Here is a 17,226-nt window from a genome sequence, read left to right as displayed (position 1 = left end):
GTTCTGCAGTTCCAAATGTGAGCCAAATGGGGCTCCTGGGCCCACTGGCCAACTGCATATGTGTGCATCCCTGGCGGAACTGCTCTGGGCTATTAAGGTCTATTGATTCCCTCAGGCCCCTGAAAAATATTTGTATTGTTTATTCATCCTTTTCCTAAATATCTTCTAAGGATTGCTGTCACAGATAGGATAATAAACTAACAGTTTGTTTCCAGTCCATTTACTTAATTCAAATACATCAGAGGAACTAAAATATAAAGCCAGCTCTTACATAACAGCTATTCTTGCCATGCACCTCCTTGACAAACTAGTGAGTTCATACCCTGCCCAGTCTAACTTGGCTGGTCTTCATGAAGAACAAAAATATTATTCTGTAGCTGATGTAGTCTCACTTTTACTGTCTAAGTCTGTTGAAGGTTGAGATTCTAAAGAACGGCATTCACTTAAAGCAATTTATTTACACAATTGACTTTAAGTGTGAAGTCTAGAAAGAAAGAAGTCCTTCTCATAATTTCTTTATTGTTCCCATTGTATTTAGTACAACTAGCTGCTATAATGAGCTTCCTGACAAATATTTCTGTTGTGATGGGGCATTTGTTATTATAGACATTCCTACAGCAGAAGTTGGACTAAGCATTCTCCGGTGGCCCATTTTCACCTACAGCTGCTTTAGTGCCACAAACTCAGCTTGAGGCTTTCTAGCCTGTAGGAGGTTGTAATTAGTGCAGAATTTCTATGTTGCCTCAGAGAGGTGAGTTCTGAGAAACTTTTTTCAGGATTGCTGTATGATCTTTGGCTTCTTTCTTACTTCAAAAACTCATTAAAACTGTTCTTCCTGGCTTTATTTAAGCACTGGGTCTTTTGGATCATGGCATGCTGTCCTTTAAACCAAGAAGCAGCCTCAGAAAATAGTAGATTGCTTGAGTAGTACAATTTCACATACATCAAATCAGCTCATTTCCTCAGATCTTCACTGGAGTTCATGGCTTCTCAACCAGTAGGACAAATACAAAGCTGAAAGTTTAGGAGCAGATATGTTGAAAACAGCAAAGTGCTTTTATGTCTTATTAAGAGTCCATAACATGTGTGGTGGAAGTTCACAATCAAAGAGCTTGATAAGTATCATATAGAGGTTATGAATACTGTGAATCACTTATTGCTTTGGTCTGAGAAATTTCAGTTTTCTGAGGAGGTACTGTAGCTCTGCCTCTGCCTATTTAAGTATGGTGAAATTCTGTATACTGAGTTATTGCTCTTGCTGAACCATTATCCTCCATACTGCATCACATCACTCTTAAACAATATAACATTTCTGTCAGTTTGGTTTAACTACTGGATTTTGAAGGATTTTGTCTATTTGGGGTTCCATATTCATATGTGTCAATTACAATCCCTGCTATGTGTTTGGTTAAAGCAATCCAGTAAATTCCACTGAAATATTATGTATAGGTCTATGACAGTTTTTTCTTCATGTTGCCTAAGTATTCAAACCCAAACAGAAATGTGGGAACATTTAATTTATTAATGCTCATTTCTTCTCCTAAATACATTCTTGATATTAAAGTCTTCTAGCAGCTTTGGAAAGGAGAAATTTAACAAATATATCTTAAAATATCAAACATAACTGTTTAATTCCGATGATGAAGAGATTCAGATTTGTAAAGCTTTCATATCTTTGAGAAACAGTTTTGTACAATCATCAAAATATGCATTCAAAATAACAGAAATCAAAATACTGTCAGCATTTTAAAAGATCACTTCATCTCTTTAAAAATTTAACTCACCCTGTAGGTATTGCACACATTATTTATACTGCCATCCACTCTGATTTGAAAAATTATATTGCTGTGATATAGATATGGATTCAATTTTTAAGAATTTTAACATTTTTGGTGGGATCATCAATCATTTGATTTATAGAGTCAGAAGGACTCTCTTCCAACATAAACTCCAAGGAGTCTCACAGATTAAAATCTTCCTGCAATTAAATTTACACAAAAATGCTGCATATAAAACTTACAGAAAGTCTGACTCTGTCTGTTTATCTCATATCTAAATGCCAAATCAAAAAAGAATGTGGCCTTTAGAACTGTTTATTTAGAAAACATCTTGTCATTCATCATAGAATTAGGTGGTGCAAAGATTTGATTATAATTCTTCCAAGACTAACAAAAGATAACATAATTATTCTTCTGATTTTTGTCCCAGCAGGAGAGAAATGGAATCAGAGGGCATGTTTATTTGTACCACAGACCACATATTTCCTTGTTTAGGAACTTTAATGAAATCATAACCTGACACTAAAAACTATATTAAAGATCTGTTTCTGTTTAGAATGGTAAACAAGAGGGTTATAAATCTCAAAATACTGTTTTAGAATAATAAGTATGTCTGATTGTCCTGAGATTTTGTACTGAATTACTACCTAAAAAAATAAGACAATTGGAAAAAAAGCTTTTTTTTATTTCCTGCCAAAAAGATGGAGTCAATCAGCTTGTGGCTCTGTACCACTTTTTTCCTTTTGCTCTGACTGCTGAATGAACTACACTGCAAGTCAGACCTTGCAAGTATCTGTTCAGTTTATCCACAGTTCTTTGTGAGCAAATGATTGTCTTTCTGGGTACCTTGCTCTGAGAATAAAAACTGAAGTTCTCTGAGTATGTACAAATTATAAAGTTTTCATCACACTGTAACAACAAGAAATCAAAAACTTAGGGTGATCTGTTTGGGGTATTTCTTGGTCACTCTGATACAAGCATTAGCCTTCTATCTGGATGTAGACTGCCTGATACATTTAAGGTACTTTTAGGGCTTGATGTTAATATCCCCATCTAGAGAAAAGGAGTGTTGCCCTCCCTTGCTTTTTTCTCATTTCCATAGTGACCTTTTGGCAGCAACAGTAACCAATCTAATATTAATAGATTACCTAGAAGCCCTCAAATTGACTGCATATCCAGCAAGGAAGTTTGAAATGCTGTTTTAAATTCCAATAAAGCTGTTGTTTCATTTCAGAGATGCTACATGTAATATAGTATTAGCAGTTGAAATTCACTGTGACTTTTCCAGAAAGCCTTGGCTAGCTCTAATTAGAAGTAATGCACTTCTGTAGAAATTAATTACTTACAAGTTATTGGGAAGTGGGGGTATTTATAAATGAAAACATAATTTTGAATGTTTGTTGACCCATACTGATGGATTATGTTTATTTACAAAATTAATTGTCACTGATGTAGCTTACCATAAAAACCTGGCTGAAGAAATATTTTCAGATGTCCATTTACATTCAACTGCTAAGCACAACCAAAAAGCCTATGTCAGTTGTGCATAATTGAGTAAATATTTTTTCAGGTTTCATTCATTTGGAATCTAGGTTACAATTCTGGATAAAAGAATTTAAGAGCTGTTTGAGTATTTTGGACAGGAAAATCTTCTTTTTATTTGCTTAGGAAGTATTTCTCAGTCATATGCACTGACTGGACGAAAGTTGCAGCCCTGAATTGAAGTGACCGGGTCATTCAAGTCTTGTGGAGGGAGGTTTATGGTTTTTTAAAAATGTGTTTCATAAAACACAGTTCTGATCTGCGTTTACAGTGAGCTACTAAAATGGTGCCAATCATTCACAATTAGAGTAAATATTTTTTCAGGTTTCATTCTTTTGGAACTGAGGGTAGAACATTCAGTGAAAATACTGAATGGCACTTCTAACTAAACTGGGCACATGTGTTTAGGAGGTAGTAAGAAACTCACTAGAAGCATATGTTTGGTGTTCCAGGCAATTTTTATTTTATATCAAAAAAATTGCCAAGCACATCAGTAAGAAGGCAGCTGCAACACTGAGACAAAACCCATTTAACACTTCAAGAATTTGGTCTCTTAATTTTTTTAATCTTTAAGTAGTTACAGTAATTACATTAATCCATCAGCAAACTATTTGTCCCCCTTTGCTGAATGGAGGTTTCATGACTCCAGTGCTGGAGGGCACCAGCACAGCAATGGCTACACCTGGCCATGGATGTGTGTGACAAGAGGGGAGTCTGACCTTGAGCTACATGCCAGGGAGCAGAGGTGGGGACTGCATCCTCTGGGGAGGAGTTTGCCTCTTCAAACAGCCCTCACTGCTCCAACACCTATTCCTGGGAAGGGGAAGGGAAAGGGCAAGGGGAAGGGGGAGGGGAAGGGGAAGCTGGAGGGTGAGGATGTTCTGGGTCTGGATTCAGCTGGCAGTTGATGTCATAGGGAGTTAGTAATTGTAGGGGATTTTCAAATTGGAATGACTTGCATTAGTGCTAAATTTGGTTGATCCATGTCTTCTTAAAATATAGGAAAAAATAGGTTTGCAAAAACATTGCTTTATTAATTTATCCCTTGTATGTCTGTTCTTTGTATTATGATATCCCTTCATTTTGTTGCATTGCCTTTCCTTCTTCCATATCAGATTGAAAGTTAATATGCATAAAGTATACATTAAAATGTTAAGAGTTTGGAAACACTTGGCTCAGTGCATCCATGTCTATTCCAGCATATTGGAATGGTCAATCTAATGACAGCAACTTGGAGAAGGAATGGTGACAATTCTCTGGAGAAAATAATTTGTACATTTTTTCCTCTGACAAAACAAACAAAAAAGTTTTATTCTAAGCATTGTACAATAATATGTGATGTTGCTGGGGAGTCTAGGTAACTGTTCCAAAAGTTCCATTTAATAAATGCCACATTTGACTATGTTCACAATAAAATTTCTTGAAGTGATATGACTTCAGTATTTGTTATTTCAACATCACATTGATGTGACTGTCACTCATTTTTTAATGGCTAACCATATATACATTTACTGGGATAGTTTAAATTGGGATCAATAGGTAATAAAAAACTTAAGAACTCTTGCTGTACAGTACATAAAACTATTCTAGAAGTTTTCCAATCTTTCTGATCATGCTTAAGTCAGCATTTTCAAACCTGACACCTGCAAGTGAAATTCTATCTCCTTTGATTTCCTTTTCAGTTTTTCCATTTCACTGAACATGATTAAGGTTTAACCTATAGGCTGTATTTAAGCATCTAAGTTTGTAGTCTGTTTTTTCAGACATGTCAAACACATAATTCCTACTAAAGTCAATATGTCCTATATATGCTCAGCATTCCTGGCACCTGGAATAAATTTTAGATCTAATTCTGCAGGTGTTCCATGTCAACAAAGTACTGCACCTGCCTAGAATTACCAGTAGTGCTACACTCAAGTTCAGCCCTTTGTATATTTTAACTAGTTGTTCAAAGCTCAACAACAACCATTTAGGTTGGTTTCCCCACCCCGAATTCTTCTATAAGCTATTATTCCATCTTCTTGTAACACCTGTCTATCTTAAACCTTGTAACTTGGCATCTATGTCCCAAATTTGCATTACCAAATTACTAAGTATGTAATTGCTGCTACCAGAATCACTCCAGCATATTTTTCTGTGAATTTCACACATGCAAATTTCATTGGAATTCTTGTCATGGCAAAGATCAACATACTGACATGACCTATTGTTATTCCTTATGATAATCTACACAGGACTTTTTTTTTTTTTTTCCTCTCTGACATAGATCTTCTCTATTATAAAAATCCTCATTTTACCAGAATTGACAAGTCTAGTTCTTAGCCTTCCTGCAGGAAACCTGGAAGGTCTTTCAGGAATCTATTATGAGCTCTTCTGATCTTAATGTTGGTGATCGTCTTGCGTGTTACGTGAAATTGAAATCAGAATGTACTATCTATGCTGCCTCATTGAAGTACACCTTGGAAGGAATAGCACAAATGACAACTTGGAGTTATATTGATTAGATTTGTATCACCTTTGCTGCTCTAATGCCTCATACAGAAAATGTTAAGTCAGTAAACATACCCCATAAATAAAATAATTTGTTCTTCTGTCACCCTTAAATGCATAAATGTTACTTTCTGATATGAAAAACTGCAGACAGCCAGTTGCTTTGAGAAGCTCATTAATAAGGACAAAGCTGATTTATGTATGTATTTATTTAATCTCAGACAAAGGTTAGAAATATGGTATCAAATAATAAAAAGTTATCCAAATGATTACTGAGCCACTTGAAGCCCTATTCTCTCCTTAATTCTGTACAGTAGCTGACAGTTATCTTTAGAATAAAGCTTCTATTCCAGTTTTCGTAGCAAAGCTATATTACAGCAAATGTGTTACTTTTAAGAATTCTACAGATCTGTTCACTTTAATCAGTCCTTTCAAAAAAATACAGATTTTTCAATTAGATGTTTAAATATATTTGAAATTAGAACAACAGAAGCCAGCCTGAAGTACAATAAAAAAATTAAATGTCTGCTTTGAATACATTTTTACTACACAAACCCACAAGATCAAATGCTATCACTGTAAGCATAATTTTGGCACACACATAAAAATGATCACATAATGTGTACCCAGATGCTTAATGGTAAACTATGCTTTTGAACACTCTGAACAAGGGCTGTGATTCCAAACAGCAGATAGGTTCAGCTCCAGCAGCTGCAGTCATTGCTGCCTGAGATATCTGCCAGAGGTTACCATCCTTCATCCTGCTCCTCAGCTGCCTGGTCTAGTGAGCTCTCAGCTAATTCACAGACTAACTCACAGACTAACTCACCAACTACTACACCAGCTGAGGAGAGAGAGAAACTCCATGCAACTCTCCAACATCTGGCAGGGAAGCAAACCAGAAAACTGGTACAAGGAGTCAAAACCTCTGGCAGCCAAGGCTAGTTCTATCTAGATGGGAAATCAGAGCCCAAAGACAAAGCTCAGTCAGCTGGAATATGCCTACCTCCTATTAGTGCAAACCTATGCTCTATGGCTTGCAGTGACATGAAAGGATGAGAAAACCTTGTAACAGTAAAGTGCAGCAAAGAGGTCTATGTAGAAACTGACATGATTTTTTTTAAGTCGATGAGTTCCAGGTTAATAAAACATGCTGACCAAGCCAGATTGTGACCCTTTTCGTGCAGGCAGAGTCTTTCCTTTTGGGAATTTCACACTCATACTTTTTTGGGGTTGATTTCTTTCTGGCCATTTCTTATTTTAATGGCCTTTTTGGGGCCACTGATCAGTGGGTTGGTGTTCTTGGTTTGCGGTTTCAGGGCTCCACTCTGACCACTGCGTCCTGAATTGTGGTTTTTACTGCGAGCAGTTCGCCGCTTTTGTTCCTGCAGCCTCTGTTCCCACCTCTGTAGAAATGCAGAAGACAAAGAGGATGAGTTAGGGAAGGACATAATCATAAATAATTACATCCTAATCAAAGCTATCCTGAACCACTGATGCTAGTGCTACCTTTAACAGTCTCATGCTCTATATTGCAAGGCCACTGATGTCAGCATGTAATGGCTATTTGCAGGGAGTGTGTTCTAGGTGAGAGGGGATTTCCACAATACCAGCTGATGGAAATGACAATTGCCCATCTCATGTGCATGCTGCATGTGACTGCCTTTTCAGAAATACAGAGGAGGTTGCATCATGCCAAAAAGTCAGGACTAGTACACTTGAGCTCCTTTGCAAGGCCCTTCTTTGCTGTCTTCCTAGACTTGCTATTTGACTTTTCCTCAGAAAAGTCTACAGGAATCAAACTATCCTTTCACAATATATATTTAAGCACACAGCTACAAGGGGAGCTGGTATTTACTTTCCACTTCTGTTTTTCTCTGGGGTGGAAAGGACTGGGCATGAACAAGCTTATGTTATGGACAGACAATAGCAATGATCACAGTGAAATCACAGTGTCGAGAGTTGCAATGGCATGGTTTGAATAATGCACCTGCAGCTTTATTCAGCAGCATCTCCAATAAATTTTGAAAAACAACAAGCCTACCAAAGATAACAGCTGTCAGATTTTCCAATAGTTCAGTAGTTACAAAATATGTTTTTACAGTAAGTTTAACTGGTCAGCTCTCCAAAACATGGAGGGATCCATAAAACAGCAACAGAGACTGCAGACTTTCACCTCCAGGAACAGAAATACCTATTTTAAGGAAAACAAGGCAGGCAATACAACCCAGAAAAGATCTCACCTCTCCCCTCTATTATCTTTCCCTTCTGAAATTCCTAAAGGCAGTGGATTTACCCAGTGATCAGAGCAAGAGAAATGTTCTCCAGCTTGCCTATTCAGTATCTCTGCACTGTCTTTGTTGCAGCTCAGACTCTTGTCCTGGCTAGAGAAAAGACCAGCAATGTTGTGGTTATGTTAACAACTGTCTTCTGTGGTTGACAGACAGCTCAAAACATCCATTGTAGGTGGGAACTCAAGACAAAATTTGGATGCAAGTCTTCAGAGATGAATGATGGGCATTAAAATGAAGCCACTGTGATACCTAGCTCCATACTGGCTTTGTGTGGTCAGAGTTATTTTATGCATCTTTATAAAACCAAAACTATCAGAAGATATTTAGTTGTGTCCCACTCAAACATGTTTAAACAAGGATTTAGTTTCTGAAATATGAGAGGAAATTACATATGCTTTGAAGGGCTTTTTTTTTTGGCAGTCATGCATCTATTTGACAATCTGAAAACTAACGCCTAAACATGATTCAAGACACAATTAGAAATGACAAAACAGTGTGAGGAGGTGACTAAAACACACTGTGCGCCAGTAACAGGCTATTAAGTTGACAGCTAAAGGATTTCAGGAATCCAAATCATATGTCAGTATTCCTCTAAATCCCACATGGCATCCCCTGCAATTGACATGCATTTATTTTTTATAGATATAAAGCATGTTTTCCACACATAGATTACAGATGAGTAAGTGAAGAGGGTATGAGAGAAGCATTGAATGCAATTTCCTGCAATAAGTTGGTCTGTAATCTAAAAGCTTCTGCTTATGGATTCCTACATTGCTTTTCCTCCTCTCTATCAATTGCCAATCAACTTATAATTGAAACATACATAAACATATATGTATGTCCTTAATGCTCTGAAAGCCTTTCTGAATTCCAAAAATAACTTTCTTCCATGTCTAAAACTGGGAGGAAGAATCAGACCTCCTCTCAATACATCCTTTCTTTCCATTAAAAAGAGGTATTTACAAATAGAGAGTGATATCAAGTGCTATCCTGAAGCCCCAAAAAGCAGGAGCATCTGATGTGCCTGCCACCCATGTCTCTATACTAAAGACATTCCTTCCAGTGTTTCCTGAATCCAGAGAAACAATGTCCAGTCTTTTGGGTGGGTCTTAGTAGGGAGTACCTGGTGAGAAGTGTGCATCTCCAGCCTGTAATCTTTAATGCAGCAAAAAACATTAAACCAGTGCAGAGGATTTTAACTTCTTTTCATAGCTAATGTGGGCTATGTACTCATCTGCATATCATCTTCCCTTTCATATCATCACTCCTTGCAGTAGCAGGGATATGAAAGAAATTCGTAGAGACATTATTGTAAGAAACCAGAGGTCACACAAAGATCATCCCACAAGGTAAAATTAAAAAAAATTTTAGAGATCCTAAAACTCAAGATTAAAGTATTCAAATTTTCACTTAAACTTGGGTAACTATGAGGGCTGAAAATGTTCAAGTGAAAATAATGATATAGATATCTGAAAGTCATTGAAGTTAATCAATACTGAAATAAAACAAAGGTGTTTAAATTTTTATCAAGAACCTCAGCCTTCTTTTCTTTGGTTGCATTTTACCTTAAATCTTCTGTTTAGTTGGTCCTTCCATTTTTCAACTAGACATCCATCAAGAAGCATCAACCTGAAAATTAAGAAATACACACAAATTATACATATTTCTGATTTTAATTCATGAGATGCCATTCCAAATGATTTGACACAGACTGGGGTTGTAATGCACCCACAGGTACTGGTCCTGACAGGTTTTATGGATGGGATGATGGTATAGCATATGTTTCTCTGTGTGTTTGTGTGAAGAGTAGATTAAACTGATGCATTTTGCATCTGACTTAAAAAAATAAGCTGTCTCACATGCACCAGCTAATATAGCTTAGCTGAAAACAGTAATATAAGTACATGATCACTTACAATTGTATCCACTTCTACCTATAAATACATGAGGATGGCAGTACATCTAACTCATTAATGAGTCCTTTAAGATTAATTTGGAAGAGGTATGGTTAGTGATACTTGCCATACTTGCCTACCAGTGAATTCTGGCTAGTTCCTGCATGAAAACATTAAGTCTAGGTGTTATGAAGTGAACAAAACAAAAATCTGACTGTTAAATATATATGCCTTAAACAGCTCCTGAAGCAGCTTATTCTAAAGCAGTCTGATGCCACATCTTCCACATCCCAACCTAGAGACAACTTCTTGGTTTTTTTGTTGTTGTTGTTTGGTTGGTTGAGATAGTAGGTCATAACATGCCGTAATATAAATGCCACTAAAATTCTGGGGGGTTGTATTTAGACACCAGTGTTGGGTGGAAACATCAAGACATTGTCATAAATGCACTGTTCTGGCTGGTGAAGGTTAAACAGTGTAGCAGGGCCTGACCTCCAGTTTCTATGAGTAGCATCACTGCTCGTAGCAGCTCAAACACAGTACAAAATGCTGTCTCTCATAGTCATTAGCCACTGTCCATCCAGTTTGACCAAACATAAAAGGCCTAATGTGAGTGCAAACCTTGGAGAATCAGGACCAGTATGTTGTACATTTTTTCAGAAGAAAAATTAGACAGCTAACGTACAGGATTGATGCCAAGGCCATACTGCCATGGATGAAACCACAACATGGGGTACATCTGGCACAGCTTTGGTTCAGGTCAAATTATCCAGTGAGGTTCTAACCCTGACAACAGGGAATAGGAATTTTGCTATTGACTGCCGAGGAGGTACAGCCTCCACCCATTTTGTCATTTCAAAAACTGCTGTAACTCAAAACCTTCTGTTTTCCTGCCACTGAGTTCAACAGGAAGCACATATAATAGTTTATGTTTCTTTTTCAAATCCACTTTAGTACACTATATGAAATTAAAAACCTCAATGACCTTTAAAAACCATCACAAGACATTTAGTGAATCACGTGTTTTTTCCATAATAATGGAGATGCCGATTGTGATCTTTGACCTATGAAATCTCCCTTTCCTATCAGTCTCCAGAGGATCCTCTGCAGCCCAGAGCTCCTCCATCACCGTTCTGGTCATTGCCCTTTTACATGAGTCAGAGCTTGTATCCCTAAAATGACTAACACAAATAGAGGGCTCTACACTAATATTTGTAAAATACTTCCAGACCTAGAGGGGCAAAGAGCTGGGTAGTAATAAAATACTGAGTCTGCTAGCTTACCAAAAAACAAGCTAAAGCAGTAAGACATCAGATGGCAAATTTTAGAAACACCTATAAAATGCTCCCAAGGCCCATCACATCCCACATGTGGATGTTCTGTGGTCCTTACAAGTGTGTGTGGACAATTAACAGCAATATCACAGCAAAACCAGCCTGCACATTTTACAGAGAGCCTTGCCTCCAAACCACAACACACAGACCTACACAGAACCTAAAGCACCACAACCTGCTCTGCTGGCATCTACTGGTGCGCTTGGGGTGCTAATGTGGATGGGATGTCCCCTTCTGCCTCAAGGAACCAGGGAGAAAAGGGAGCTGTGATTCATCACTCCTTCTCCTCCACGCCAGCATGCTGGATTTCCTTCCATGCCTGGGGCTAGGCTAACTGCCAGATGAAAGGTCTGGTAAAGTTAGTTTTGTTTTGTTTTTAATTTTAATCATATAGCAGGACTGGCAAGCTGCTCTAAGAGTATTTACTTTTCATCTGCCATCCGGGAGCTGGAGCTCCAATGGCTGCAGCTTTGGCTGGTCCTGCTACGGTTGCGGGATCAGAAACATCTCGTTGATGGCACTGGTCCAAAGTATGGACAGGCCAGAAGAGAAGGCCTGGCTCTGACTCCAGCAGCTCTGCTGACAGAGGATGTGTATCATCTCCTGCCCACTCCCCCGGTCAGGCAGAACGATGCCTTCCATGTGGTCCTGCCAACACAGATCATCATTTACAGCCACCACTAGACTTGCTGCACAAAAAGCGACTCATCCCTATGGAAAGTGGTCCTGGAAAAACATTCCCAAGCTGGAGGCGACTGAACTGCTGCATGATGCTTTATCACTATGCTGTCAGCACCTAATGCCACCAGATTTTATGCTCTTTGCGTGAGTCAAATTTTGTAAACACATCATGGCACAGAGCTGAGGCTGATGAAGTGGACAATGTCAGCTGTGAAAGTAATGGAAACATGTACATGCATGTATTTGTTTGCCTAAGAAAAACTACCAGCAAAACAAGCCTGTGTTGAGGAAGATTTACTGGTCCTCCTTCCCATCTATCACAGACGGCTCTAACACTTTTCTGCAAGACATCATGGCTCACCTTGAGCGCCACTCATAGCACATGATGAGAACATCCTGCTTTGGTTGAAGAGGCGGGCATTGGCAGGAGGAATTTGTAAGAAGAGGCACTTGGGACAGAGGAATTGGTGTTGAAGACTTGAGTATGTCTTTGACTTCAACCACAGTCGTTATCTCATTGCAGTTCCCTCTTTCTACGCTTTTTACTTTAGCGTGAATGACTGCAAATAGAAAAATAGAGGAGTGAGAACAAAAAACAGTCTTGGAAATTTAAATGCATCTCAAAATTAAATAAAATATATTGAATTGGAAGCTGTTGTTTTGGTTGTGAAACTAGAACTACTTCTGCCTGTGTGGGCATGAACAGTGGCTTAGAATAACAGAGGCCTGATCTCAATTTGGCTTTCAGTAGGACTGTTGACAACTGTAAAATTAAACATGTGCTTAAATCTTTGCCAGATCAGGCCAACCAATCTCGCCTGGAATCACACACACAAACAGCTCCTTCAACTCAGACTTGAAGAACCCTTCGCATAAATCTAACCCATTCTCCAGCCACATCTGGCTATTTCCGATTAAGTAATGAATAATTTACCTCACAGACAGCTGTTATGAATTCAGTCTTTTCAATAATAAAATCACTTCCTGTAGATTGTAATCAGGAAATATAGTCTTTTCTTAAATATAGGAAACAATGGTAGGCTAGAAACAATAGTCAAAAAAACTAAGAGGCTTAGGATTTCCATTATTTACTTGAGCTATACTTTTTTTCATCTTTTGCCTTTGGATTATCTACCAATAGTGAGATCCTCATATAAACAAGACACTGAGAAAGGTTCTTCTGACTCTGAATACACAATCATTTGTATTTTTACCTTTTATTGAGGAAAACTGCCTACACAGATGCAAGAAGGTGAAACACTATAGATTGCTCTGAAATGATCCCTGGGGTAACTTTGTACTGACAAACTCTGACATCGCCTACCACTCCAGCATTTTATCCATTCTCTCTTGTGAGAAATACCAGATCTAATAAATTAAGTATGATTTTTACATAAAGGATTTTGTCTCTAGGATACGTCAAAATAGAAAGGGCTCTACTGTCCAAAAATTCTTCAGTGAAAGAGGCATGAGAAGTGTATAGACCACAGGGTGATCAGCCTGCTCCTGCCAGCCACTGGGTCAAAAGCCTCCACACGAACCTCAAAACATTTGTAGCAAACTTCACACATAGAAAACAGGAGACCAGCACTGTTAATAGTCTGGGGTTTACCACACTACACCTTGCTACCTTTATCAGGACATGTATCAGACACAAAATATGTGAGGAATTTCAGTTTTGGAGACTCACAATCTGTTTTCAAGTCTAATTGGTACAACTGAAAGTACAATTTGGCTGTATGTCTTATTTTAAAGGTTTTAAAAAAAAAATTGATTGATTCTAAACTCATTAAATCTCGTCCCTCAATTCCTTTTCCATATAAATAGGTCTATTTATATCACAGGGTGCTGAATAAAAATTTACATCTCAAAAACAAAATCTTGATTTCATAAATTCAATGGAATTAAATTTTGGACCTCAACACACCAGTTTTACTCAAGGAACACTCCCACCAAAACCACTGGAATCAGAATTTATATGGCTAACACCTGTCTTTCATTTTGGAACAGTCATTTGATATCACTACTTTTCAAATGTTTCAGGCAACTGTGGTAGCTTATTGTTCCACCTAAACATACCTCTATGTTGTACCAACACAGATCAAACAATTATATAAAAAGAGTAAGTCGTGTAAATGCACCAAAATGCTATAATCAACAAAAAGTTGTACAATTACCTAATCTAGAGGTTCAGCTTGATTGTTCCCACCAAACATGCTAACAAAGAAGCAAATAGCTACAAACTGACTTTCATTTGATAGCAAACAAATAGGAACTGAACTATGTTATAAACCTACTGCAGAAGAACTAGATAAATGACTGGGAAAAAACCTACCATCTGAGAAAATACCCACCAAGTGCAAAATGAAGAAACACTGCATATAAAATTCAGTCAATAGAGGCTTTGTATTGACACTAAGTTTAATCTGGCATTTATCTAATATTAATTAGAGTTCTTCCTGACTCACACCATCAGAAAACTGAGGCAGGGGGAAGCCAAGGGGAAAGAGGGGTGAACACTTATTTTTACTGCAAATATGTCACCCAACATATAATAAAACTATCAGCTATCTCTGTGGCTGGATGGTGCAAATTGTCACTGAATTCAGTTATTCTCTGACAATTCTGCACCAGACAGAATTGTCTGGCTAATAAGTATATGCAAATTTCTAAAAACTTTTTACTTTGCTGCAGCTGGTTCACATTTACAAGTTTTATTTGGGTAGCAAACCCCTGTTTATTCTACCTGCTGGATGAAAACAGGAGCTGGCCAAGTCATCACACTCACATCAGGCTTAACTGCCTTTACTAGAGTGACCTTTGCAGCAGCAACTACCCTTTCTGCAGGGTGCACACTACTGGCATTTTACTGCTTTTGTCAGAAACACACCATCATTTGTGCAATTATGGTGTGTGCTACATGGTGTGTGCTACAGCTGGATTTTGGAAGAGGACAGCTAGGTATTCCCCAGCAAACACCCACTTGGAAAGGCTGTGTTGAAGGCAGTCTTCTCGTGCCACACTTGCTGGATGGAGCCTGGTGTGGGCTCAGCACCCACACAGAGCTGCCTAACTTGCAGGGACACGAGGAGGATGTGGGGCAGGCAAAGTAAAGCATTTCCCCCATGCACTTACTGTAGCTGTAGTTCTTGGCCAAGTAGGTTGACAGCGTAGGCTTTGTCTTTTTGCACCTGCACCGCTCTTCAAAGGAAGAGAAGGGAGAAAGGTTGAGGGGTGTCAGAAGGACCCTGTCTCCCGGGAGGTGGAGGCGGGGGATCGTCCTAGGCTCACCCTGGCCACGGCTCCTGCAGTCAGGCTCCAGAGGTCTGTCCGGCACCATAAAGCCCTGTGTGAAGTCCGTCCACTTCACATCTGCAAACAGAAGTGCTTCAGGGAGTGAAAACTGTCGGTAGAGGCTCCAGGACTGGAGCGTGGGGGTCCCGCAGCCCCCCCGTCCCACCCTGGGGCGTCCCGCGGCGGTGGAGGGACTCCTCCCTCCCACCTCTCGCTGCCCCCAGAGTTCTCACCCTCCGGCACGTCGGTGACGATGGCCTCTGGGGAGATGCAGACGCCGCGGTCGTAGACGGGGAGGTCGTCGCAAGCCAGGTTCTCGGGCCAGCTGTGGTTGTAGCGGCGCATGATGGGCTCGCAGCCGTCGCGGGCGCGCTGGCAGACGGAGCGGCACGGCTTGATGGGGTCGTAGAGGAACTCCAGGGTGCAGATGGGGGCGTACATGGCGCAGAGGAAGAAGGGCAAGACCGGGCTGCAGCCGGTGGCCACCAGCTCCTCGTACTGTTCGATAGCGAGGACGGCGTTTTCCTGGGTGCTGTGGTGGAGGTGGTTGGGCATGCGGGTGATATTCCAGGGCATGGAGCGGCACATGGGGATGCGCACCGCCTCGCACGGCGCGCCCTGCGCCCGCGGGCTCACCCGCAGCCACAGGGACACCGCCACCAAGGCGCGCAGCATCCTCCTCTTCCTCCTTGTCCTCCTCGTCCGCCGCCGCCCGCCGCCGCCCCGCGGGTCCCGGCGGCCGAAGGGCGCGGAGCGGCGCTGCCTCCCGGAGCCCTGCTGCAGTCAAGTCGCGGGAGCCGCCGCGCCGACAGCCATGGACATCGCAGGACCGCATTTATACCAGTGGCACGAGTGACGTGGGGCCGATCGCGCTCCCTTGGCAGCCCCGCTCCTCCGGGGGGTGGGGGGTGTGCGTGTATGTGTGCGTTTTGCTGTGCAGGCACGGTGACATCACCTCCACCCCGTTTAATCCCCCGGCGACATCACTGCGTCTCTCGGCCGCCGCTCCAGCTCCGTTTCAGTTTTCATCTGTGTCATAAATTCCTTCAGGTGGAAGGGGGGCGAGGAGGGGAAGGAAACTCAAACCACAGGGTTCTGCGGCGGGGCTCTGCGCTCCGGCGCGGGGAGAGGGAAGGCGACGGTAGGAACCGCGGCTTCTTCCCGTGGGGCTGAACTTTATACGCCGCGTTTTCTCAAGGGAGAAGAAACTTTTTGCGGGTTTGAGGGAGTTCCGGCGGCTGTTCCCGTCGCCTCCAGGGGGTTGCAAAATTTCCTCCATGAGCTCGGCATGGACGGGGAAAGGCGTGAAGTGGTCGGGCGGCCAGACGGGGTGGTGGCTCGTGGCCCGGTTTGCTCGGGGTAGGGGAAGCGGCGGCGGCCGGGCTGAGACGGGAGCGGGCGGCGGGGCCGGGGCAGCGCGGGGCCGGTGCGGGGCTGCTGTGCGGGCGGTGCGCCCGTCGCCCCGCTCCCCCGCCGCTGTCCCGCATCAATCGCATCTGCACACGAGCGGAAGAAGGGGTTTCAGACTTTTCTCAAGCTGTTTTTTATTTTTCCTTTCTTTGGCACTCCACGGCCACGCACCCCTGGTGCGGAGGAGTGGCGTGCCCAGGCGGGGACAGAGGGCTCCCTTCACTGCCCACCTCCGTCCCGCCTTGCACGGGAAGACCTCCAAGCCCGTTCTTCACTGTGGGAAATGCCGTTCCCCAGTCTTTGAGAGACCCGCTGAGATAAGAAGATTAACTCAATGCCAAGTTACCCCAGTGACCTGAGAGAGCCGCAGCGTGGCTCAGAGGTACCTGCCCCGGCCAGGTACCGTGGTGTTCCCTGCAGATGCAGCAGAGCTGCAGAAACGGAGCATCTGGGGCATGGGCCTCCCCTTCCCTCAGCGGGTGAGAAAAGCACATCCAGAGCAGGCAGG

At 41.4% G+C, this 17,226-nt stretch overlaps 1 protein-coding gene across 1 annotated transcript; it reads right to left on the bottom strand.

The window, feature by feature from the left end:
* Nucleotides 1-6,004: 6,004 nt before the first annotated feature.
* On the bottom strand, nt 6,005-16,105 carry SFRP4 (secreted frizzled related protein 4). Its single transcript, XM_021553266.2, has 6 exons — nt 15,542-16,105; nt 15,306-15,386; nt 15,150-15,215; nt 12,376-12,574; nt 9,670-9,733; nt 6,005-7,216 (listed from the first exon to the last, which is right to left on the bottom strand). The coding sequence occupies exons 1-6, from the start codon at nt 15,981-15,983 to the stop codon at nt 7,028-7,030; spliced, it is 1,041 nt and encodes a 346-aa protein (XP_021408941.2). The 5' UTR covers nt 15,984-16,105; the 3' UTR covers nt 6,005-7,027.
* Nucleotides 16,106-17,226: the final 1,121 nt, after the last annotated feature.

Source organism: Lonchura striata, chromosome 1, assembly GCF_046129695.1.
Source record: "Lonchura striata isolate bLonStr1 chromosome 1, bLonStr1.mat, whole genome shotgun sequence".
Lineage (NCBI taxonomy): Eukaryota > Metazoa > Chordata > Aves > Passeriformes > Estrildidae > Lonchura > Lonchura striata.
The sequence above is the reverse complement of the archived record's forward strand: the minus strand, read 5'-3'. Positions and strand labels throughout refer to the sequence as shown.